General features: G+C 39.3%; 1 protein-coding gene across 2 annotated transcripts in view; it reads right to left on the reverse strand.

The window, feature by feature from the left end:
• Positions 1–24,350, reverse strand: part of LOC124863473 (glucagon receptor-like) — a 33,105-nt gene extending 8,755 nt beyond the window's left edge. The window contains exons 1-10 of one of the 2 annotated variants that reach the window (XM_047357857.1): positions 24,221–24,350; positions 18,885–19,031; positions 17,128–17,224; positions 15,770–15,877; positions 15,543–15,634; positions 14,416–14,510; positions 13,517–13,694; positions 1,698–1,857; positions 1,520–1,580; positions 1,020–1,089 (exon numbers count right to left, since the gene is read on the reverse strand). In XM_047357857.1, the coding sequence (XP_047213813.1) occupies positions 1,020–1,089; positions 1,520–1,580; positions 1,698–1,857; positions 13,517–13,694; positions 14,416–14,510; positions 15,543–15,634; positions 15,770–15,877; positions 17,128–17,224; positions 18,885–18,938 (915 nt within the window). In that variant the 5' untranslated portion in view covers positions 18,939–19,031; positions 24,221–24,350. Of the gene's footprint in view, positions 1–1,019; positions 1,090–1,519; positions 1,581–1,697; positions 1,858–13,516; positions 13,695–14,415; positions 14,511–15,542; positions 15,635–15,769; positions 15,878–17,127; positions 17,225–18,884; positions 19,032–19,517; positions 19,622–24,220 lie in introns of those variants that run through there. The other variant, XM_047357856.1, reaches the window with a different exon arrangement.
• Positions 24,351–24,849: the final 499 nt, after the last annotated feature.

A 24,849-nucleotide genomic window follows, 5' to 3' on the forward strand; every position in this document is an offset into this window, starting at 1 on the left:
TAACATTTAATAAATAAACATGCTCCAAACTATCTCAGATTCTTGATTCCTAAAGAACAGAAACATAAAAATGCTTATGAAAAAAAGAGCTTTGCTCGAAATTGGGTATCTAGTTAGCACACAAACAGTCTTAAACAGCAGCTCCTGTTTAATATGACTCTTTCACATCAGCCGGCATGTTTAAAAGACACACCAGGCTTTTCTCTGATGAAAATATCTTTGGATGTGACCTTCAAGGTGTTCATTTTGGGGGTTCCTGAACAAGGAAAGTGTGCTGTATTTAATTTGGACACATGAATTTAATAATTTCAGAGCAGTATGGAAGCTTAAATATTTATAAAACAGCATAACATTGTCTGGTTATTAAATGTTTAAAATGTGACCTGAATGAGCTGTTGTCATAATAAATAATGTATGTTTAGGATTTATTTACTATTTAAGGTAAGTTAAAATATTTTCTTAAATAAATCGCCTATGTTCAAAGTGTTTTAGATTTTCCTGCTCTGAGGTTGAGCTTGACAAAAATAAAAACTGGTGGGATCATGATAATGAGGGAAACTCCGGAATGAGGACCAGCCCCGCCATTCCTACAAACAATCCAAACACAGGAATTCCTGCAGGATCCAGGACACTTAACACTGCAATTAATGCATGGAAAATACCAGGATGTCTGGATGCATGACCAATCGGAGCAACATAAACTCTCTGAACTCACCTTTGCAGAGCACACATGATCTGTGCTGCTGGACAAAATACATTATAATTGTTTTTATTTGACCCAGAATCTTACGAGGACTAGCATACTTCCCAGACGTTAGATCTGAAACACAGCCAGCCTTTCAGCCTTCATAAATAAAGGAGCTGTTTTTAATATTGCATAGTGTAAAATTTGACAAAAACATAGTGCAGTCAAGTGGAAATACAAGATGCCAGATGTGCATGTGGAATTTTTTGGGGATTAAATATGTGCTAAATTTGACCAAAAAAAAGAAATACAAAATGGTTGTTATGGAAATTACCACAACGGCAAGCAGTATTGGTGCTCGGATTATCCACCAGATATTCATGTCCGTATTCATCTCCCAGCACCTGAAAATATAAATGCATTGAAGAAAACCAACGCTTGTAGTTGCAGCAAAACAACATTTCTTGCTATGTGCAAGACATTTCTTATATGCCTTGGGACACTTGCTCTATAATTTATAGTTTTGTTTTTGTTCTAAGATTTGCAGCTGCTTCTTGTGTTGGCCGATAAGATATTTTCCCATCATTCACAAAGTGTGGCTTTAAAATTCCTGTCCCTCCTTTTACCACTAAGGAGCATGCAAGAGGGTGTTTACTATTAAAATATTTGTGACATTTTAATGTTTTAACTCCTGACCATTAGATAATTTAATTTAGTCTCAGAGCAATAATAAGCAACTGTGCATTACACCGCCTTTGGAAAATATTTAGTTAACATGGTTACATAAAAATATTGCTTTTGCAATTAATAGTAAAGGAAGGAAAAAACACTTACTCTGTATTTTCATATATATATTTAGAGATTGCCCATGGGACAAGGAATATTAATGGTGTACCTGTAAAAAAAAGTATGAATTATTTTTACATTTTTGCCTTTATTTACTTGTGTTCATATACTGGACTTGCAGAAATTCATAGTGACACACCCACAGATACAGAACAGGCCAGCTCACCCCAGCCGATGCACAGGTAGATTTTGAAGTAGTTTCTCTCTGTGAACACTGTAATGACCAGAAGGTTGTGGAGATAGATGCCTTCCACCAGCAGCCAGTAGCTGTTGGCCATGACACTGTACTGCATCATCACCAAGGCGATGCGACAGTTAATTGTCGTCTGCAAGAAAGCAGGGACAAACAATCTCAAAAAACTACAAATGCATTTTCAGCTGAACATGGTAGGAAAGTATGGTGCAAGTGCTTACAACTTTCAGTGGTGTCTCAAGTACTTGAGGTCTAGAGTTAGGTTCATGTTTGTGACATCATTATTTTCAGGAGTGGCCTATTGACTAGTCACACAAAAAGCCAATAAATTAAACCATTCACAGTGATAATGGCTTATAATTTTTCTTTGGAAACCTAAAAAATACTGGGCTTGCAAAGCTTCAAATTATTAAACAAGCGAATGTAAAAAATATTTTAGGCCCCTCAAAACCAGCGATAACTCTTGAAAAGGCAAGTAGTCCTGGCGGTGGCTTTTGGGATGTCCAGAAATGTCTCACCTTTGAGACAGAACTCACTGTGTTATGATTATTATGTTGGAGACACAAAATAAAGCGTTTTTCATCTGCTACAGATGGGATCTCCTTCTGGCAACTGGATTTGGCTTTGTGCTCAAGGCAATCAGATTGCACAAAAGCAATAACTTTCAGGAGTCAGCTGTGTCACACAGCATTGCACACAATAATAGTATTGTCTTTCTTTTGTAAATAATTAGCTGCTATTACTGTCTTAGAGCTATTAACTTTTGACTTTTCATGACATATGTGATAAACTTGCACATCTGTGAAACTCTCTGGTTGTGGAATCTTGGAAATTGTCTAACTTTATACTCTCTGCAGCTCAATTCTCCCATCAGCTAAAAATCCAATCCTGATAAGTTGCCACAGGGGTTCATTTCAAATGAGAGAATTAAGACCGAACCTCAGAGTTAAGCTTCCATCCAAGTGAGGATCACCAACCAAATCACCAGGACCTGGCTGGTCTTTAAGGCTGCGGCCGAGCTAAATGTTTATTTTGCATCTTAAGCTATCATATGTTAATCTAATTTTTGACTGAAGTTCCTGAAAAACGCTTTATTTTGTGTCTCCAACATAATAATCATAACACAGTGAGTTCTGTCTCAAAGGTGAGACATTTCTGGACATCCCAAAAGCCACCGCCAGGACTACTTGCCTTTTCAAGAGTTATTGCTGGTTTCGAGGGGCCTAAAATATTTTTTACATTCGCTTGTTTAATAATTTGAAGCTTTGCAAGCCCAGTATTTTTTAGGTTTCCAAAGAAAAATTATAAGCCATTATTACTGTGAATGGTTTAATTTATTGGCTTTTTGTGTGACTAGTCAATAGGCCACTCCTGAAAATAATGATGTCACAAACATGAACCTAACTCTAGACCTCAAGTACTTGAGACACCACTGAAAGTTGTAAGCACTTGCACCATACTTTAATCTGTCAGGATCTGGGTTGTGTTTGTGGTTTTTTTGTGCTTGCTTCATGTGTTCATTTTCAGACGGTGCTGGAGCTCTCTGGAGTGCTGGGTGACAAGTGCGACTTATTCCACTGATTACTCTGAGGAGTACATAAGCAGGAGGCTGCCAGCACATCAATGCCAGAGTGTTTTGCCACCAGTGGTACAAGCTCAAGCCAAGCACTAAGTTTATGCTTCGTTCTTCGACCTCGTGTAACTGTGTCTTTACTTCTTTTCCAGATTTAGAAAACCTAAGCTCTGGATCTCTGTCACCGTGTACTGACTACGTCTTCGGAAATTACTCTGGATAATCAAGCCTATCTATGATCAAGCCTGTGGATTTCATATCCTATCTCCTGTCTTCGTTTGGATTCACATCAAGCTGGCAGTTTCCCGCTCCCGTCGTCTCCTGGACAAAACCGTAAGCGTAACCTGTCCACCCTCAAACGTAAAAACCTGCACACCGAACTCATTCCTGTCCACTCCGAGCTCACACTGAACAGCACCTAAGGAACCTCCTACAGACTCACCTTCGTCTAACCTGGATCTTGAATCTCTCTACCCCTGGCAACCTGACCACAGCTACTTAGTAAGCAGAACTATTGATCATATTAGTGTATTGTTCTTAGTTTCATTAACTTTTCCATTCCCTGTTCTCACTCGTTCTCTTCCCCTTTTTCCATACAGTTAGAGTTTCGACCATTACGTTCCTGATTATCTTCCTTTAAATAAACAACCTTTTAGTGATTTTGTTCTTTGGAGTGTTTCTCTGTATGTGGGTGAGATCTATTGCAAAAACAATGACAGAACACTCTGGCCAACAAGACCCAGCAGAGGCACTCCGTAGAACTCTCTCTGAACATGCTAACCAAATCCACTTTCATGATTCATCTCTCCATTCCCTTTCAGAGCAACAATGCCATACAAATCAACAGCTAGAACAGATTGCCTCCATGTTACAACAAACCTTAGGTACTCAGTCCACCACACCTGCAGATGGCGCTACTGCATCACTGGTATCCCAACAACTGCCTCACTCTCGTGAAGTCACTTCCCCTAATCCGGATAAGTTCTCAGGTGAGGTAGGCAATTGTGGGGGATTTTTGCTTCATTGTTCTTTGGTTTTCAACCGATCCCCCCGCTCTTTTCCCCATGATGACATTAAAATTTCTTATATTATTGGATTACTGACTGGCAAAGCTTTACAGTGGGCTGAAGCCCGGTTTCCTGATTGCAGGGAATTTGGTTGTACTTTTGATGATTTTGTTAAAAAGTTTAAGAAGACTATTTCCCCTGTATTAGACAAGTCTAGTGCTGGCCGACAGTTGAGGGCATTAATTAAAGCAACGTCCCCGACCCATTACAGAGTTTTCTATCGAATTTTGTACGTTAGCAGCCACTTCAGGCTGGAATAATGAAGCTCTAAAAACTACCTTTTTGCACGCTTTAGATGATTCACTAAAGGATGAACTTACTATGATTGATGAACCTCCTACCTTAGATGAGGTTATTTCTTTAGCAACCCGAGTTGACAACAAAATAAGAGAGAGGAGAGCCAGAGCAGAAAGGACAAATGACAACTCCCAGCTAAAGAGTAATTTTCCACCCATTGTCAAGGACCTACCTCAGCAAACAGTTTGTGAACCCGAGCCCATGCTGGTGGGATGTACCCGTCTCTCTATTGAGGAGAGACAGAAATGCAGAGTGTCCAAACAGTGTTTTTACTGTGGTTCTTCAGATCATTTCGTAGCAACTTGTCCTGTCTGCCCCGGGCCGTTAAAAGACAGGTTCCACCGGCTTTGAAGGGGGGGTTGGTGGACCACGCTCAGATTTGTAAAGCCCCCAGATTCAGCTTACCTGCTACTCTCATAGTGGATCAGTGTACTATGACCTTATCTGCACTTATAGATTCTGGCTGTGAACAGAACCTTATAGATTTAGAGTTGGTAAACAAGGCAGGTATAGAAGTGGAACTACTTGAATCCCCACGTTCAGTCCTAGCTCTAGACGGTAAGAGATTACAGCAGATAACTCAACAAACCAAACCAGTTGAACTTTTATTATCAGGCAATCATAGAGAGAAGACATCTTTTTTTGTGTTTCCAGTGTCTCAAGGCTCACTAGTTTTAGGTTTTCCCTGGTTGCAGCAACATAATCCGCATTTAGACTGGTCTAAGTGTCGCATTGAGTCCTGGTCCACTAATTGCCATTCATCTTGTCTCCAGTCTGCTTTTTCCCCTACTCTACCTCAGCAGGCCAACAAGGAGGACGAGGTAATTGATCTGACTCGTGCCCCTTGAATACCATGACCTTAAGGGAGTTTTCAATAAAAGTAAGGCCCTATCCTTACCACCTCACAGACCCTATGATTGCACAATCAACCTTCTTCCCTGTGCACCTCTGCCCTCTAGCAGACTCTATAACATCTCTCGTCCTGAACAGAAATCTATGGAAGATTATATAAATCACTCTGTCTGCAGGAATTATTTGGCCTTCCTCCTCACCACTTGGGGCGGATTTTTTCTTTGTGGGGAAGAAGGACGGTTCATTACGTCCCTGCATTGATGATAGAGGCTTAAATCAAATCACCGGTAAAAATAAGTACCCACTTCCCCTCATCATTTCCGCTTTCGAACCCGTTTATGGTGCCACCGTTTTCTCCAAAATAGATATCTGTAATGCTTACCATTTGGTCAGGATCTGCCAGGGGGATGAGTGGATAATGGCTTTCAAGACGCCGTTGGGCCAAAAGGTCATGCCTTTTGGATTATGCAATGCTCCTGCTGTATTTCAAGCCTTAGTTAATAGCGTTCTCAGAGATTTTTTGAAAATTTTTGTTTTCGTATACTTGGATGACATTCTGATTTACTCCAAGGACATACAGGAGCATCGCAAACACGTTCGCCAAGTTCTTCAACGCCTTCTGGAGAATAACCTGTTCGTAAAAGCCGAAAAGTGTGAGTTTCACCAATCTTCAATCACTTTCTTGGGCTACATCCTTGAGGGTGGACAGGTACGTTCAGATCCAGAGAAGATAAGAGCTGTACTGGAGTGGCCGGTGCCTGACTCACGAAAATCAATGGAGTGTTTTCTAGGATTTGCTAACTTTTACAGACATTTCACTAAAGACTATAGTCTCGTTGCTGCACCTCTGACTGCTCTGACTTCCTCCAAGATATCCTTCTCCTGGTCATCCGAAGGAGAGGTTCTCTCAAGCCCCCATCTCGGTCCATCCAGATCCCTCAAGATAGTTCATCCTGGAAGTCAACGCCTCTGACATTGGAGTCGGAGTGGTGCTATCGCAAAACTCAGAAGATGGGAGACTTCATCCTTGTGCTTTCTTTTCTCGCAGGCTCAGTAATATTGAGAAGAACTATGATGTGGGTGACAGAGAGCTGCTGGGGATCAAATTGGCCCTTGAAGAGTGGCGTCACTGGCTTGAGGGGGTTGAGCATCCCATCCAAGTCTGGACTGATCACAAGAACTTGGCCTACCTACAGTCAGCTAAAAGACTTAACCCACATCAGTCTCGCTGGTCCTTATTTTTCTCTCGTTTCGATTTATGCATTTCTTTCAGACCCGGACCAAAGAATGCTAAGCCGGATGCCCTCTCCAGACAGTTTGCCACAGACAATTCGGTGAAGGAACTTGCGCCCATCCTACCACCCAGTTGGACGGTTGGCGCACTCAGATGGGAAATTGAGGATACTGCACCAAAGGCTCAACAACAGGAACCTGACCCTGGCAATGGACTACCTAACCACATCTATGTCCCATCCACAGTACAATCCCGAATAATCAATTGGTTACACACAGCAAAATTTTCTGCCCATCCAGGTGTTAGTAGAACTATTGCATTAGTTCAAAGAAGGTTTTGGTGGCCATCTTTACACAAAGATGTGAAGGAGTTTGTTCAGTCCTGTGCTACTTGTGCCAGAAATAAGTCTTGTAACCAGTCTCCTGCTTGTCTTCTTCAACCTCTCAGCATCCCAAGTCGAACCTGGTCTCACATAGCTTTGGATTTTGTTACTGGACTTTCCCTCTCCTCAGGTACGACAACAGTTCTCACTATTGCGGACTGCTTTTCTAAAGCATGTCATCTCATTCCCCTCAAAAAATGTCCGTCAGCCCTTCAAACCGCCAAACTCCTCATGAAACATGTTTTTCGTCTCCATGGAATTCCGCAGGACATCTTATCAGACCGAGGTCCACAGTTCATCTCGCAGATTTGGAAACAGTTTTGTGTAGCTCTCAGAGCTAAGGTTTCATTAACTTCAGGTTGCCACCCTCAGTCTAATGGTCAGACCGAAAGATTAAATCAGCAGCTGGAATCTACCCTACGATGTCTCACGTCCACTAACCCCTCTGACTGTGCTCATACCTACCTTGGATTGAGTATGTCTTAAATTCACACATTTCTTCTGCCACTGGACGTTCACCTTTTGAGGCCTCACTTGGTTATCAGCCACCCCTGTTTGCTGTGGACAAAAATGATATTGCTTTGTCATCTGTCCACCAACATATCCGCCACTGCAAGACTATTTGGAATTCCACTATCCAGAGTTTACATCGCACTGCTGATCAGAACAAGCGTTTTGCTGATCGTAGACACAGACCTGCACCTGAATACCAGCCTGGACAGAAGGTATGGTTGTCTGCACGAAATGTACCCCTTAAGTCTATGTCACGTAAGCTTTCACCTCGTTTCATCGGTCCCTATGAGATTAAGACTATTATTAGTCTGTCTGCTGTCGTCTCCATTTACCTGCAAGTCTTCGCATCCATCCTACATTTCATGTATCCCAGATTAAGCCAGTGGTCTCAAGTGACTTAACCATTACGTTCCTGTTTATCCTCCTTTAAATAAACAACCTTTTACTGATTTTGTTCTTCGGAGGGTTTCTCTGTATGTGGGTCAGATCTATAGCAAAATTGTTTTGGATAAACTATTTTATGTGGATATGGCCTAAAACGCTTGAAGTTAATGTGCCTAAAAGAAACGTGTGGGTAACTGTCTCTAGCCCAGGGGCCTCTAACATCCTAAATCTAAGCAGCTTCTGAGCGAATCACGGGAGAATCACTGTTTTAGCTGAAGCGACTGTCCCTCTAACCGAAAGTATGACTGAGGTAGAAGGACCATGCAGGTAGAAGGAACACGAATTGTTCTGAGAAAATAAACAGCTTCATCAGACCTGCAGTACAGACAATATTTCCCTGTTCTGGCCCAGTTTGATGCATGTCCCGGCAGTTTCTGAAACTTTGAGTTCTTTAAATCTTCTCCCATTTTCCATTCTTAACTCTCCTCTAATGCCCCTTTTCCATGTGATCTACTTTGGGTCTACTTTGGTCTGGGCTTAAAATTTGTTGTTTGTTTAGTGTGTCCTAATCCATATTGGACTCTGGTTCTTGTTTTGTGTTTTGATTTGCATCATACGTTTCTACATAGTATTTAGAGTTCTGGTTTTCGGTGTAGTATACCCTCATACATCTAGTCTTAATTAATGATTAATTACTCCTTTAATTTGCCATTCTTGATTTATGTTCTCTGTTTATATTTTTTTTCTGTGTACCTGGAGTTTTGATCCTATGTATATTGTTATTTTTGTAGATCTCAGCAGCCTGGTTCTTTTTGTGCAAAATGTTCCTTTTACTTCCTGTTTTTCTTGTTAAACCTATGTTCTGACCTTTACGTCATGTGATTTCATTCCTGAGTCTAAGCTCTCCCTCTGTCAGGATGTTACATTTTGGACTTTGTGTTTTGTTTTATTTAGTGTTTACTAGAGGTTTCTTGTTTATGGTTTTGTGTTCGTGTTTTCTGTTTTTTCCTACAGTTCTAGTTTTCTTCTGCCTCCCAGTGTGTTCTCCTCTCACCCTTTGTTCCCTTGCCGTTGTTTCCTGTTCTTAGAATGGTTTCATTATTATTAATGTTATTAGTTCTCCGGTCCCCTTTAGCCTTGCTCCTCTAGTTTATCTTTGTTCTCTATTTCCTCCTTTATAGGTTAGCTTTAGTTATTGTTTACTTTTATTCTAGTCCTCGTTTCCTCTGCTTCATCCTCAGTTTTGGTTCAGTCTGTGTTTGTTTAGGTTTGTTTACTTTTTAGTCAGGGTTCCCTTTTGGTTCCTATTTTGTTAAGTGTTTAGGCCTTAGGTTGTTGTGTTCCCTCAAGGTTCTCAGTTTCCTTTAGTTCATGTTTATTCTTGATTATGTTTTGTTTATCTTTGTTTATAGTTTTGTTTTAGGTCTGCTCGGTGTCTTGTTAATTACTTGTATTAGGTTCACCTGTTCCCTCTGCCTTCCTGCCTCCTTGCCTCACCTGTCCTTAGTTCCTTTGATTACCTGCCTTTGTTCTTTCTCTGCATATTAGTTGGTTTGTTTCATTATGTTTTGTGGGTTCCTTGCGTTACAACTTGATCCTCTACCCTCGTCCCTGCCATGAGTCTCCATGTTCCTGCAGTGTCTGTGATGTAAGTGTTTGGATCTCGACCCTGTTCAGTACCTGCAGTGTTTTTGTTATGTTTTTGACCTTTTTGAATAAAGCTGAAAGACTGCTTTGAAATGCGCTTTGGTCCAACCCAAGACCCCACCGTGACACCCTCTCTCTCCTTTGTTGGATTCTCCTATAACAACCTTGTTGTCAACCTGTCTAATGCTTTTTTGCTATTTATTAAACTCACCTAAAGATGAGATTACCTGCCTCCAGTCTGCATTTCCGAGGTCAATAAAGACAAAATATGATATTATAGGGTTTGCTTTGTTCATTAGTTTCCTAGCCTTAACATTCTCTATTTTAGTCCATTAGTACTTAATTGTACCATTATTACGTACTAATAAACATTGATTGTTAATTATTTTTAAAAAGTAGCATAAATAACGACCATCTAATTTTCTTGCTTTATGAGTACAGTTCTTAACTCTGTTGAAAGGTGGTTGATAGCCAGTGACAGGGTATTTTCTTTTAAAATTAGAGACACTCAATATACAGGTCCTTCTCAAAATATTAGCATATTGTGATAAAGTTCATTATTTTCCATAATGTCATGATGAAAATTTAACATTCATATATTTTAGATTCATTGCACGCTAATTGAAATATTTCAGGTCTTTTATTGTCTTAATACGGATGATTTTGGCATACAGCTCATGAAAACCCAAAATTCCTATCTCACAAAATTAGCATATCATTAAAAGGGTCTCTAAACGAGCTATGAACTTAATCATCTGAATCAACGAGTTAACTCTAAACACCTGCAAAAGATTTCTGAGGCCTTTAAAACTCCCAGCCTGGTTCATCACTCAAAACAGAAGAGGGTAAGACACAGAAAGAAATTTGTGAACGAATAGGCTGTTCCCAGAGTGCTGTATCAAGGCACCTCAGTGGGAAGTCTGTGGGAAGGAAAAAGTGTGGCAGAAAACGCTGCACAATGAGAAGAGGTGACCGGACCCTGAGGAAGATTGTGGAGAAGGGCCTATTCCAGACCTTGGGGGACCTGCGGAAGCAGTGGACTGAGTCTGGAGTAGAAACATCCAGAGCCACCGTGCACAGGCGTGTGCAGGAAATGGGCTACAGGTGCCGCATTCCCCAGGTCAAGCCACTTTTGAACCAGAAACAGCGGCAGAAGCGCCTGACCTGGGCTACAGAGAAGCAGCACTGGACTGTTGCTCAGTGGTCCAAAGTACTTTTTCGGATGAAAGCAAATTCTGCATGTCATTCGGAAATCAAGGTGCCAGAGTCTGGAGGAAGACTGGGGAGAAGGAAATGCCAAAATGCCAGACGTCTAGTGTCAAGTACCCACAGTCAGTGATGGTCCGGGTGCCGTGTCAGCTGCTGGTGTTGGTCCACTGTGTTTTATCAAGGGCAGGGTCAATGCAGCTAGCTATCAGGAGATTTTGGAGCACTTCATGCTTCCATCTGCTGAAAAGCTTTATGGAGATGAAGATTTCATTTTTCAGCAGGACCTGGCTCCTGCTCACAGTGCCAAAACCACTGGTAAATGGTTTACTGACCATGGTATCACTGTGCTCAATTGGCCTGTCAACTCTCCTGACCTGAACCCCATAGAGAATCTGTGGGATATTGTGAAGAGAACGTTGAGAGACTCAAGACCCAACACTCTGGATGAGCTAAAGGCCGCTATCGAAGCATCCTGGGCCTCCATAAGACCTCAGCACTGCCACAGGCTGATTGCCTCCATGCCACGCCGCATTGAAGCAGTCATTTCTGCAAAAGAATTCTCGACCAAGTATTGAGTGCATAACTGTACATGATTATTTGAAGGTTGACGTTTTTTGTATTAAAAACACTTTTCTTTTATTGGTCGGATGAAATATGCTAATTTTGTGAGATAGGAATTTTGGGTTTTCATGAGCTGTATGCCAAAATCATCCATATTAAGACAATAAAAGACCTGAAATATTTCAGTTAGTGTGCAATGAATCTAAAATATATGAATGTTACATTTTCATCATGACATTATGGAAAATAATGAACTTTATCACAATATGCTAATATTTTGAGAAGGACCTGTACAGGGGTTGGACAATGAAACTGAAACACCTGTCATTTTAGTGTGGGAGGTTTCATGGCTAAATTGGACCAGCCTGGTAGCCAGTCTTCATTGATTGCACATTGCACCAGTAAGAGCAGAGTGTGAAAGTTCAATTAGCAGGGTAAGAGCACAGTTTTGCTCAAAATATTGAAATGCACACAACATTATGGGTGACATACCAGAGTTCAAAAGAGGACAAATTGTTGGTGCACGTCTTGCTGGCGCATCTGTGACCAAGACAGCAAGTCTTTGTGATGTATCAAGAGTCACGGTATCCAGGGTAATGTCAGCATACCACCAAGAAGGACGAACCACATCCAACAGGATTAACTGTGGACGCAAGAGGAAGCTGTCTGAAAGGGATGTTCAAGTGCTAACCCGGATTGTATCCAAAAAACATAAAACCACGGCTGCCCAAATCATGGCAGAATTAAATGTGCACCTCAACTCTCCTGTTTCCACCAGAACTGTCCGTCGAGAGCTCTACAGGGTCAATATACACAGCCGGGCTGCTATAGCCAAACCTTTGGTCACTCATGCCAATGCCAAACGTTGGTTTCAATGGTGCAAGGAGCGCAAATCTTGGGCTGTAGACAACGTGAAACATGTATTGTTCTCTGATGAGTCCACCTTTACTGTTATCCCCACATCCGGGAGAGTTACGGTGTGGAGAAGCCCCAAAGAAGCGTACCACCCAGACTGTTGCATGCCCAGAGTGAAGCATGGGGGTGGATCAGTGATGGTTTGGGCTGCCATATCATGGCATTCCCTTGGCCCAATACTTGTGCTAGATGGACTCCCAAGGACTACCGAACCATTCTTGAGGACCATGTGCATCCAATGGTTCAAACATTGTATCCTGAAGCGGTGCCGTGTATCAGAATGACAATGCACCAATACACACAGCAAGACTGGTGAAAGATTGGTTTGATGAACATGAAAGTGAAGTTGAACATCTCCCATGGCCTGCACAGTCCCCAGATCTAAATATTATTGAGCCACTTTGGGGTGTTTTGGAGGAGCTAGTCAGGAAACGTTTTCCTCCACCAGTATCACGTAGTGACCTGGCCACTATCCTGCAAGAAGAATGGCTTAAAATCCCTCTGACCACTGTGCAGGACTTGTATATGTCATTCCCAAGACGAATTGACGCTGTATTGGCAGCAAAAGGAGGCCCTACACCATACTAATAAATTATTGTGGTCTAAAACCAGGTGTTTCAGTTTCATTGTCCAACCCTTGTAGTTGTCTGTCTTTCTCCCTCTTTACAAATGTTTAGCATATTATGCATTTGTGCTATAATGCTTAATCTTCATTAATAATTTATCCTTTTATTTTATTTTGTATTAGTATGCGTATTGTTCATAGAGTAAATGAGCATCTTAACTGCATCTGATAATCACACAAAAAAGACTTCTTTCATGTTAGTCATAAACACAGAATGATACAGATGTGGACTATGCACTTTAGGTTTGTTGTTTTTAAAAAAAATCAAATGCTCTGTGTGGTGTGGGATCAACTTTTGCCATTGCAAATCTGTCCATTGCTTTTCCAGCAGTTTAGAATTTTAATAAAATAAACTAATCATAAAGAATTAAATAAAGATTAAAGTCATGAATAGATCCAAAAGTCAAAAACAGGATAAATAATTTAGAATAATTACATAATTAGCTTACCTAAAAGGTTGACAATGTTTCTATGAACCTAGAACTTACATTATTGAATATTAAGTTTTCCTCTTAGCACACTTCAATACTTACCAGCAGCTCCACTGTGGGCATCGATTCACTGGGGAACCCCTGGCCCTCATCTCCGATGATCTTTTGTGATGTGAAGTTGGCCTCCAGCAGAGCATCTTTGATAAGGACCGACAGGGCTCGCAGGATGAAGGAAGCAAACAGATTCATGTGAATGTTGTTTCTCATGCAGTGCAGCTTTCTGACCAAGAAAACAAACACAAGAAAGTTCTAAAAGGGTCATTCATTTTGGATTTCCTGAAATACTATATTGTTTTAACTTAAAGACACTTTGGTTTTTAAAATAACGTGTGGTTCTTTCTGTAAAGTTTGTATCAGCAATCCGTATCTTACCTACAGGAGCTGATTTGTTGGATTTGCATTAATCCTATTCCAGTTTTGTCTCTTGTATTGTTGTATTGTCTCTTGTTCTGTTTTTTGTTTTATTCAAAAGTAATGTACAGTGGTTTAAATTTATGCAATTTAATTGATTATGACACTGTCCTTGAAATAGTTACTGTAGCCAGTTTAGCTTATGTGTGTAACATGTGTTTCACAGGAAATGTCAGCCTACCAGCCCAACTTGGTCCTTGGTGAAAAAAGCAAGAGAGCTCTACACAAATAAACAGTTAACGCAAAAGTGACAACAAGATAAGTTTTTATTTTAACAAAAGTGCCATTTTTAATTACATTTTATAGGCTGAATATGTGTTAAGATAACAAAATCCACTTTGAATTTGGCCCCAAATAAACTGACTTCTTCAAACTGAGGTTATGCGATATTACTGTCCACTGCAGGTAAGATATTGACTACCGATAACAAGTTTATAGAACTCCGCTTAAAAAAAAATGGAACTTATCTTTTTAAACAAATCAGCTAGACAATTTCTTACAATAAATGTTCCTTTGAAAATAAATAGTACCTGAAAAAAATGAGGATACCAAGAGCCAGTACCAACGCCACCAGGGACAAGGAATAGCCCACTGTGTACATGATCTTGATATATCTATAGTAGACCTGCAAAATAATATATTAAGTAAACATACAAGTTATGCATAATACATTTTAAATTCATGAGTGAGTTTGTGATTCATCTTTCTTTCTTTTCCAAGAGAGAATTGAAGGAACAGACTATAATAGGTTAAATGTGCTAGTTTAAACAGCCTAAGCTCTTCCTGATTTCTGATACGATCTTAATATCATGTTCATTTAATCTTTTTTTAATGATTAGTAATTTGTCTTGTTGAAAGTCATCAGCAGTTCTGTTTTGGCATAGGTTTGATATATGAGCTCCTTCACAGCACTTTACAAGCATCCCACAGTCTGCAAGACATCAACAATTATTAGTACGTAGTTATGCACATGCCTTAGAGAGTGCTGTAAGGAGAAATAATGTGCAGATTCTGGAAATCTCTTACTGTGCGATATGTACACAATTAGACAAGTTTTATTATTGATGCTGCAACAATTTGAAAACATTAAGAATCATGTAAGTCATCCCTCTCCCCATAGCCTTTTTGCTGAATACAATACCAGAAAACCTTTTAACAGTGAAAGTAGAGTAAACTTATTACATTTTATTTGCACCATTTTATTTGCACTTCCTTAGATCTCCCAGAGACCAGCAAATAAATCCTATGCACAATTTGGAGGTAGTGTGCGCTTCTCCTCAGCCAGGAACCCTGTCATATGGGGAGCCCAGTGCATACGTATTTCTGTGTGCCAGGGGCCCCAGCAGTGTTAGTTGCTGAGGTTTTTATTTGCAGCCAAAGCTGTGGTGAGATACTATGAGCACAGCAGTCGTGGTCACGGAGCTTTTTTTTTTTTTTTTTATAAACTTTATTCAACCTCTGCAGTTCTCTAATATCCAACAGTTATGAGCCATTAAAGCCACCTTTCACTTGAGTATTGCAACAATGAAATCATTCAAAATAAATGTTTTTTATTATTTGAATAGGCATTGTCAATAAAAGTTTCATTCTGCTGATAAAATATTTGTGTGTTTTGATTGTTTCTCTTAAAACAATTATGTTAAAATATCTTTCTTACCAGCCTTGAATCATGTGAATCACACTCGCTGGTATTCTTAGTCACCCAGTGCCCATTGGTATCACACTCCTGATATACCATGCCGTGTTGAACTATATGCACACAAACACAGACTGTTATACAGAAATTGCCACCATCATAGACAACTGCCTGCTTCTTTGCATTATCAGTTTCTCTGTGACAACATGTCTTTATGATACGCATCTACAAATTCATAGGTTTCTAACCTTTATGGTACCACGGCAAATACCATGGACATGCCACACTGACGGTGGTGTTGGGGAATCCATCAGGCCAACAGGTATAATTGTCAAATGTCCTGTTGCACACAAGACCTGAGGGTAAAAACAATAAAACAAAGTAAAACAAGATTATTATAGTGCTTAATAGCTCATCTTTGACTGTTTACATTTCACAAAAGAGTCTCTGATGTGATGTCTGCAGGAAGTCATTATGGTATCTGGAACATCATAGCCTTTCATCTCAAAATCACCCCTTCCATGTTTCATTATGTCTCTCATCAGAGGACATCAGAGCTGATTATCAGAGTATAGACAGCTGGAAGCACCGAGGCACAAAGTGATGTATCCTATGTCCTCTATAGCTCTTTAGCTGCTTTCACACTAATGGAACAGCAGGGACGCTATATGTGAGCTGCAGAGTTGGAGAGCTGAGAGGTACAATTTTGCACAAAGTGTGGGAAGCGGATTGTTTTAAAAGATGATGCAGAACTTGCTAACAGAGGGTAATGCAACTGAAGAGCAAAATTCACCTCACTGTTAAAGACATTCTCAATGAAGCAAACAGGAGTTGCATGCAGATAGAAAAAGCAATGAGGTGCAGCAAATATGTTACTGGAGGAAAAACTCCTGCTACTTCAGATTGTCTTCACCAGACTATAACTACGCCAGAAATAAAGTCAGTGCAAACTATTTCACCTTATGTTTGCTTATTATGTTTAAAAAATCTTATGTGCGCTTAAGATATATGGCAACTTTCTCTTGCTGTGTTCACATTACATTACCTAATTGAGAAACACAATGTGCAAGAAGTAGATCAGCTTGCTTCTCCTCCATTGTCCTGGTGACATGGCTTATGAGTCTCACCCAGAGTTTATATGAAGTTTGACAACTGCAAAAGCTGGGTATTACTTACATCTTTCTGTCTTTCGTCTGTTCAGTTACACAAAAGGTTAGTTTGAAGTGTTTTTGAAGCCTTAACTGAATCACTTTGCAGCACAATTTCGCTGAAACTGACATTGTTTGACTCAAGTCAAAAATGACAGAAGACACATAATGACGCTCCAACATAGAGGTAAACGTTGTGTTTTTATGCTGGTTTAGAGGTTGTGACTTATCTCTAACTGGTATTTCACATATTTCTAATATTTTTATTAATTCCACATTACGTTATCTTTAATTACCATGGCCTATACAGAGTGCAAACCCAGTCTGCTTGAGCGGTACAAGGCACTAAACTGACTTTCTTGCCAATCTTCTTCTGAAATTTCTGCACTGACAATAAGCCAGCAATGAAAGCAAGATTCAAAGTAAAGAAAAAAACAAAAACTGTATCTTAGGCTCACCACTGCTGGGTGGATATTGACTGTTGTTATGTTGACATTCTGCCCCATACCGTTCCCAGTCGTCTCTCAGCTTATCCAAGGTAGCAGCAGGAGACATCTAAGAGGACACGCACAGGAAACAATTCAATAAAAAGGTGCATTAATGTTCTGAAGATTTGTTACCTGTGGATGCAGCGATCAGACTAAGTAAACTGTTTAATTAAAATGTCAAAAACATCTCACTCAAACATTTTAGTAAATTGGCATATTTTAATTTGACTTTAGATACAGTTTAAAAATAAAGTATGTAAATCTTGTAAATAATAATACTTGTAAATCCATCATGGTTGCCCTTTACAATGTAACGTCTAAGAAATTGAGGATTGTGTCCCTGTAAAAAACATTTGTAGTTGTGACTCAGTTTTGTGCATTTTGGGAACACTTGTGTGTGTGCTTCCAAGTGCAAATTTTGGCATAGGTTTTATGCTCCAAAGTGAGTTAGGCAAAGACCAGTCATACAGGGAAATCAGAGGAGAGACTGTTGGGATGTACCCTTTAGAGGTGTCTTAATATTCATGCCGCTTGAATGTCCTGTTGTTGGTCTTTTTAAATCATACTAACAATTACAAATTGTAAAGGAATTGATGAATATGTGAAAAGGCCTCTTGTGCCCACTGCAAAGTGCAGTGGAGGATCAGTGATGGTATGGGCTTATTTCTCTTTAAATGTTAAAATGCTCAGCGTCATAGACTTTTTGAAATAGTTTCATATTTAATTAAAATGTGAGGCTCTGTTGTAAGATTAAAGGGTACCTTTTAAAGCAGGTGTTGAACATATTTTTCATTAAGTCCACATTTCTGGTCTTCTTGTTTGTGTTCAGATGGTTAAAAGGTTTAACTGTTTGGCCAAAATGATCTAACCTACAGTTGGCAAAAAAGAGGAGATGTTTTAAATTCAGACATTGTCGAGCATGTTGGTGGGAGCACAATGCTTTGGGGATGTTTTAGAGCCAAGAAGACAGGCAACCCAATCAAAGTAAATGGCATCATAAAAATGAGAATACATCAAGATTCTCAATAATAACAACTTTAGCCAGTCTTGATCTTTGACACGATTGGCCATTTCAGCTTGACAATGACACAAAACACAAAGCTAGTGAAATGGTAAACTACAAAAATATTTTGTGATAGCCAAGCCTGGGTCCTGACTATAAAGAAGCTGCAGAAGGAATCTAAAGGTGAAGATGATAGTAAAGAGGCCTTCCTATCTCAAAGACTTAAAGCTCATTGCAAAACATGAAAGACACCAGTACAAAAGTGCTTAAAGACTTTTCCATTGACTATTGACAAGGGTATGAATTGGACATGGAATTGTTTGTTCAAACCTAAATAAAAACTGAAAGTATTTGTTACACAATTATAGCATTTGTACATTGTCCTATAGAAACGTTTGTCACAAAATGAGAAAAAGAAATCTAATAAGTTAATGGACTGATGTTTCACTACTGTCTGCAGTAATCCAGTGAAACATTCTGACTAATATGTTTTATAGGACTATGTACTATTACATTTATTCTTATTTTCTTATCTATATAAAACAACAAGGTCATAGGACCAGCTTTAATGAAAAAGTAAGGTACACAATGTTTTTGGCCTATTTGGGCCATAGGAAGTACAGAAATTCACAGATACCTTGGTTGGATGATTTTAAACTCTAGAACGGTTTGTGCATTGTAGTGTTCATGTGCATGCTTATTTTAAAGATCTATTGAGACCCACCTGGATGCTGCAAGAGACAAAGAGGACTGCCAAAAAGAGGAACAATCCTGACATCCCTTATTTCTGGTGGTGGTGCTGGGAGGAAATACTGCTGGATGGGGAGGGCTTTTCACTTCATACGGGGCTTATCTACACTCGCCACAGAGCCTGAGTGACACACAGACACCCAATCCATCAAAGCTCATTGGAAACATATTAACTTGGCTCATATTAGTCCTACATAACAAGATGTGCAAAACAGGAAAAGGCTGGGTGATATCTACAGCAGTGCAATTTTACCAGATTTAGTAGGCAGGCAAAAAAGAAACATACGGTAATTGAAATAAAGAGAGAAGTTGAGTGTTCTACTTTTATCCAAACAGGCTAATTTAGAGAAGAACAGGCATCCCGTGGGAGTGTGATAAATTCTAATTAAATATTTGTTTTAAAAAGTAAATCTTTCATCTAAATGAAGCAGCACACTGTTCAGGACATCAAGTACAAGGTCGAAAGCCTCCAGGAGCTGCTGTTACTTCCATCAGAGAGACAGTCACAGCAGACAGGAGCTGCAGGCACTCATTTGGCTGCACATTCTCGTTAAAACCCATCAGTGTTCGGTTGAGTGTGTCTCAGTGTGTGCCAGAGGTCACTCACCTCGCCATTGATCACCTCCAGCTCCCAAGGGACTCAAGCGACGCCGGAGAACGAAACGAAATCTGAAACGTTTCTGCAAAAAACACCTTGACCATGGAAACATTTTTGGCTAAAACGTTTCAAATTCCATTCTGTTCTAGCTCTGTGGTGCGTAAGAGGGTGGAGTCATGCTGATTTGTTTTGCTAACTGTAAAGTATTTGTGCAACAGATAAGAACAGTGTTTTCATGACAGAATGAAAAGTTGTGATGTATGGAGTCTGGAAAGCTGCCAGTCTGCTTTCTAACCTGTCGACAACAAGACTCTAGATTGCTGGGTCAAACAGCAGCTGCAAGGTTCCAGTCACCATTTAAATTTGATTAAAACTAAACCAAAGAGACCAACTTTCTAAATGGGCTGTGCAGTGTAATAGCAACTGGATGCATTAGCAGCAGCACAGACAGGAATGATTGCAATATTTTCCCCAGGCAGCAGAGCTACTCTTGTCTGACCTGACATTGGGGCAGGACTGGTGCTGCTGATATAAGAACAAAGACTCTTGTACATTTCACACAATCAGATATACTGTGGTCACAATCTTCTGTTTATGAAAGGTTTCTGTGTAACTATTCCAGGTTGAGCATATGCCAAAATGTTTAAAACTACTTTCTCTGAGACACATTGTGTGTTCCGAAGGACTGCATCTGAAATAACGCTATGTGTTGTGAAAAAAGCAGATATATTTTACCACAGAGATTGGTAAAATGTGTTTCATCATGCGTCCCATTACAGAAGAGATCATCATCTTCCTCATCGAATAACTACTACACACACACACACACACACACACACACACACACACCCACACCAAAACACACTCTTCCTCAGTCAGTAACACATTCACAGACAAATTTCTCCCAGCAGCCCGCCTTGTACCACTTTTTGCAACTTAGCGTCAAAGAGAAACAATGATTAACCAAAGTGATCCCCACAGGAGAATTTACGAAAGGAAGGGAAACAGAGATATGGGGGTTTGCTAAAGTATGAGCGCTCAAGAGAGAAAAAAGATGGTGTCAACCTAGTTTCTGATCACATTGCTACTGTATGTGCACAAGCAGATTTTAGAAACGTGAGCAGGATGACCGTGATTCAAAATACTATTAAAAATGTATGGTATCTTTCTTAGGAGAAACTCTTATAAACAAACTATACTGGTTTTACTACAAAAATGGGCTTATTTTCTGCTTTGATTTTCTATATGTCTGCATAAATTGCACCACTGTTAATTAATCATGGGCCAATTATCTGTGTCAAGACATACCAAGATTTTAAAATGTTAAAAACTGCATAAAATCTTCTGTCAGGCCTCTTCCCAGTTTAATGTTGTTTTAGTGAGATGCCAGAAAACATTCTGGAGTGACTGGAGTTTTCTGGGATGTGTGGAGCTTATAGTCATGCAGCACTTTCCCTCCCACACTTGTTTCTGGTAAGCTGGCTATTAAACGTTTCCCTCGCCAGAAAAAAAGAGACAAGGTCTGGAAACAGTTGAACACCTCCCATTGTTTCTGATAAGGTAACTAGGCAATAAGGGGATGTATTTTATGCACCTTAATAAAGGCTGGTTCCTGAGCAGATAGCCTGACTAATAAACCAGCTAATACCAGCTTGTTATACTTGTGTCACTCTACAAAGAGTTATTATTTTATGGTTTAACCTTAGTCTATATATCAAAATCAAAACAATACCAGATACATAGTAATATTATAACTGTTATTACTATGTTATTTTAACAGCTGAATGACTGATTGTTGCTTTTCTTTTAAATAAAAGCAATACGATACAATTTACATTTGAATATAATGTGAAGAAAAATAAATGTGATTTTACTCAAGTTTATCATAATGTAAAAATCTCACTGGCTCATAGCTGATGGGTAAACAACATTGCTTGTAATCAACAATATTGCAAATTTTGCACACATTTTTCAAAGACAAACCCCAAAGACCTACTGTGTCTGTTATCTACAAGATTGGACATGTTTGGGTGTCTTCACTGCAGGATAATTAGGACCGCATGGTCCATTTAGTGAGAGCTAAAGTAGGACTAATGAGTGTCAAGGTGTGTGGCTAATTAGGCTTGTGAATCTGGCTGTTATAATAACAGTTACTACAGCTATAGCCACTCACTCAGCACACTAAGATATTTCCAAGTCCATCAGGACACATGCTGTTTAGCATTGCTAACTCTGGGTTACAGGAAATATTCCCGAGCTTTTTCTTCTACTTTTGCACATCTTGATTTCAGGTTGGAGGACAGTTAAGGCCGTACAGGCACACGCCGAGCTGACTTCTTGGAGTTGCTTGGGTGTGTTTTCTGAGGCTATTTCATCCAAATACATGATAGCAAATCGTCTAGTCCCTAGCTTTAGTTTTTTAAACAAAAACCATAGACAACAGCTTGATTAAATGATGCTTATGTGCACATTTGTTTATATTGGGGGAAAAATACTCTTAAAATCAGGTGTGGATGACACGAATATGCCAAATGTCCAAAACAGCATTAAAAAAATCGCTCCGTGCTCAAGTGCATGTTGAATGGCTTAATACAATGGCCACTAACAATTACTGTTGTTTGTTGGAGAGTGCTTGCCTTTGATTTGATTGTGCTGTCTAGCAAATAACATTACAAAAGAAAAGTATGCATGGTTGAACGTGGTGCAGAGGGGAGAAGCAAGGACTAAAAACAAACCTCTTTGAAATGACAACAACAACCCAGCCAGGAGATGTGCCCCTGATCTGCCATCTAACATCCAGCTCTCAAAGCAAGGTACAAGACTTGATGCAAAGCCTTCTTGCATTATCTGTCTAGAAGTGCCGCAATTCACAATTTAAAATACTAAAAATATTATTTAAAACTACTGTAAAATTAAAATATATCGGTGATCCTAAAAACAAAAAACAGTACAACACTAATTGAGAGGTAAACTGCATAGGAGGGTGAAGGGTGAAGTTCAGAGTTCAAAATAGACTAGGCATCACACTGAGACATGCATTTACAACATGGTAGCAGCAGTTGTGGCAAGATGACACACAGCTAAACTCAATCTTTGATTTATATATGTTATAAACTATACATGTTTTGACTGCTTGACCATCCACGTCAAATCAGATGTGATTGTGTTGCACCAGCGCACAACAAAAGTTATCTTAAAGTACTTTAGGCATAAATATAGATTTTTTTAGAGCCCAGTTTTACATTATAATATTTTTTGCACCTTATTTAATGTTTATGTTAAAGTAAAACATGGGGTTACTTTTCTCTCTCAAGCACACTTTATTCCTCTAAACTAGAAAAAAGTCTTTATTGAAACACCCACACATTTTTTGGCAGAACCAGAAAAAAAAGTTGCATTTATAGATATGACTAATGATGTGGCAAGGAAATCAAGGAAGCACAACACAAAGAGGCAAACAGCAGCAACAGATAATACAATAATCTGGCCCATCCAGTTTTGCCCCGCAACCCTCGGCATGATTGTGCAAGCATTGCTAGTCTACCTTTGTTTAAGAGGAAGTGTAGAGGTTTTGCATAAACAAAAAAAATCCAATACACCTAACGGACAACTGCGTATGAAGCGAGAAGGCACAGAGCCAACTAGATTGTAATTCTTTTTCAGAGGAACGTTGCATACGGCATCTCCAGAAGGTCAGTTATGGCAAAGTTACAGTTTAGATCACTGTGAGTCAACAAATTCATCCTGACAAGCAGCTTTCCTGCCCTACTTCACTGAACCTCTTATTATCAAATATTCATTTAACTGCAGCACAAGGCTAAAACGCTGCAGCTAAGTGGATCGAGGAGAGTTCTCTGGGCAACCTGTTGCATTGAAAATCATAAAAATTAATTAAGAAGCATGCATTTAAAAATAACTGTGCAGTCACCAGAACGTAGACAAGGAGCATGACTTGTTCTCAAGTAACCATCTCTCAAATCCATAATCAAGGCTTGCATCCACACTGCCTACTTTCACTGTTTTTTAACAGAATAAAATCTTTTCTTTGCATTTTTTGAGGGTTACTAAGCTCTGGAAAGAGGACTTTTTTCCTCAAAGTAAACACAGATCGATGAAGAAATGACTAAATAGCTAATGGCTGTGTATGTCAGTGTTTGTATAAAACATGTTAAAACCTTTATTATAACCTAACATGTTATTATTAGGCACCAAACCAAGCATAGCTATTTTATCTACATTATAGCTGTTTGAAAACCTGAAACAGAAGTTTTTATCCATCTTTATTTTGTAAAAGGATGAGTGTCACCAATGGTAGACCCTGCAGGTCAAAAACTATTTAAAGAAATGCAAATATTAACAAATACACTACAAGAAGACCTAACTTTCTGATAGAAGGATGAAAGACTGAAAATTCAAACTTACATCACATGGAATTAAGAAAAATTATTTGAATTCTGACACTATAGGAAGAAAAAAATTAACAAATTATAACAGCTGCAGAATTGTTCAGAAAGGTGAGAAACTCCTTACTTTCCCACTTGAATTTGAAATTTTAAGTGGGACTCCCAACTTCCAAATACATCCATCTTCAGACGATTTGACAGACAACAAATATTTTACTCACAAGCTCATTGCTTTAATCATTATGTTACTGGAGTTTTAGAAAGTACAGAATGCATTGTTATTAGCTTGTAATGGCAAGTGTATTTTACCTAATTAACAAGCAGATCAGAAAATCCAGCTGTTTTCAAACTTTAATCTGGGACACGATTAAAATGAGTTTGATGAATTCCTAGATCCAAGTTCTGTAGTCAATGTAACACAGCATAAGTAGCCCCCAGCACTTGTTCCTGCATGTCTTGTTCTGCTGAAGCAAAGATCAGTGAGCTTAAATAACTCATCTGTTTGGCTTTTGGCATTCAGCAGCTCTGTGTCACAATTCATCTGTTCATATTTAACTTGCAAATATTTGACACCAAAATCTCTCCTGAGTACTACTAATTATATTGTTGCTGCCTTGGGATCCCCAGTGGGACTTAAACAATGATTGAAATAGCAGCGAAACATATCTTTCATCATTTTATGATTGACACTGTTCTTATGAAATATATCTCTTTAAACCCACATTTCATACTTTAAGGTTTTGGTAATTTTCCCCTTTTGAAAAAACAATGACCTTGTTATTTAAAGGGATTTGTTTTCCCCAACCTGTTGTCTAACATCAGAATCAGAATCAGAATCAGAATCAGAAAAGCTTTATTGCCAAGTACGTTTTTGGACATACAAGGAATTTGTTTTGGCGTAGTCGGTGCAATACAGTACAAATTAAACAGTACAAACA

This window comes from Girardinichthys multiradiatus, chromosome X (assembly GCF_021462225.1).
Source record: "Girardinichthys multiradiatus isolate DD_20200921_A chromosome X, DD_fGirMul_XY1, whole genome shotgun sequence".
Classification (NCBI taxonomy): domain Eukaryota; kingdom Metazoa; phylum Chordata; class Actinopteri; order Cyprinodontiformes; family Goodeidae; genus Girardinichthys; species Girardinichthys multiradiatus.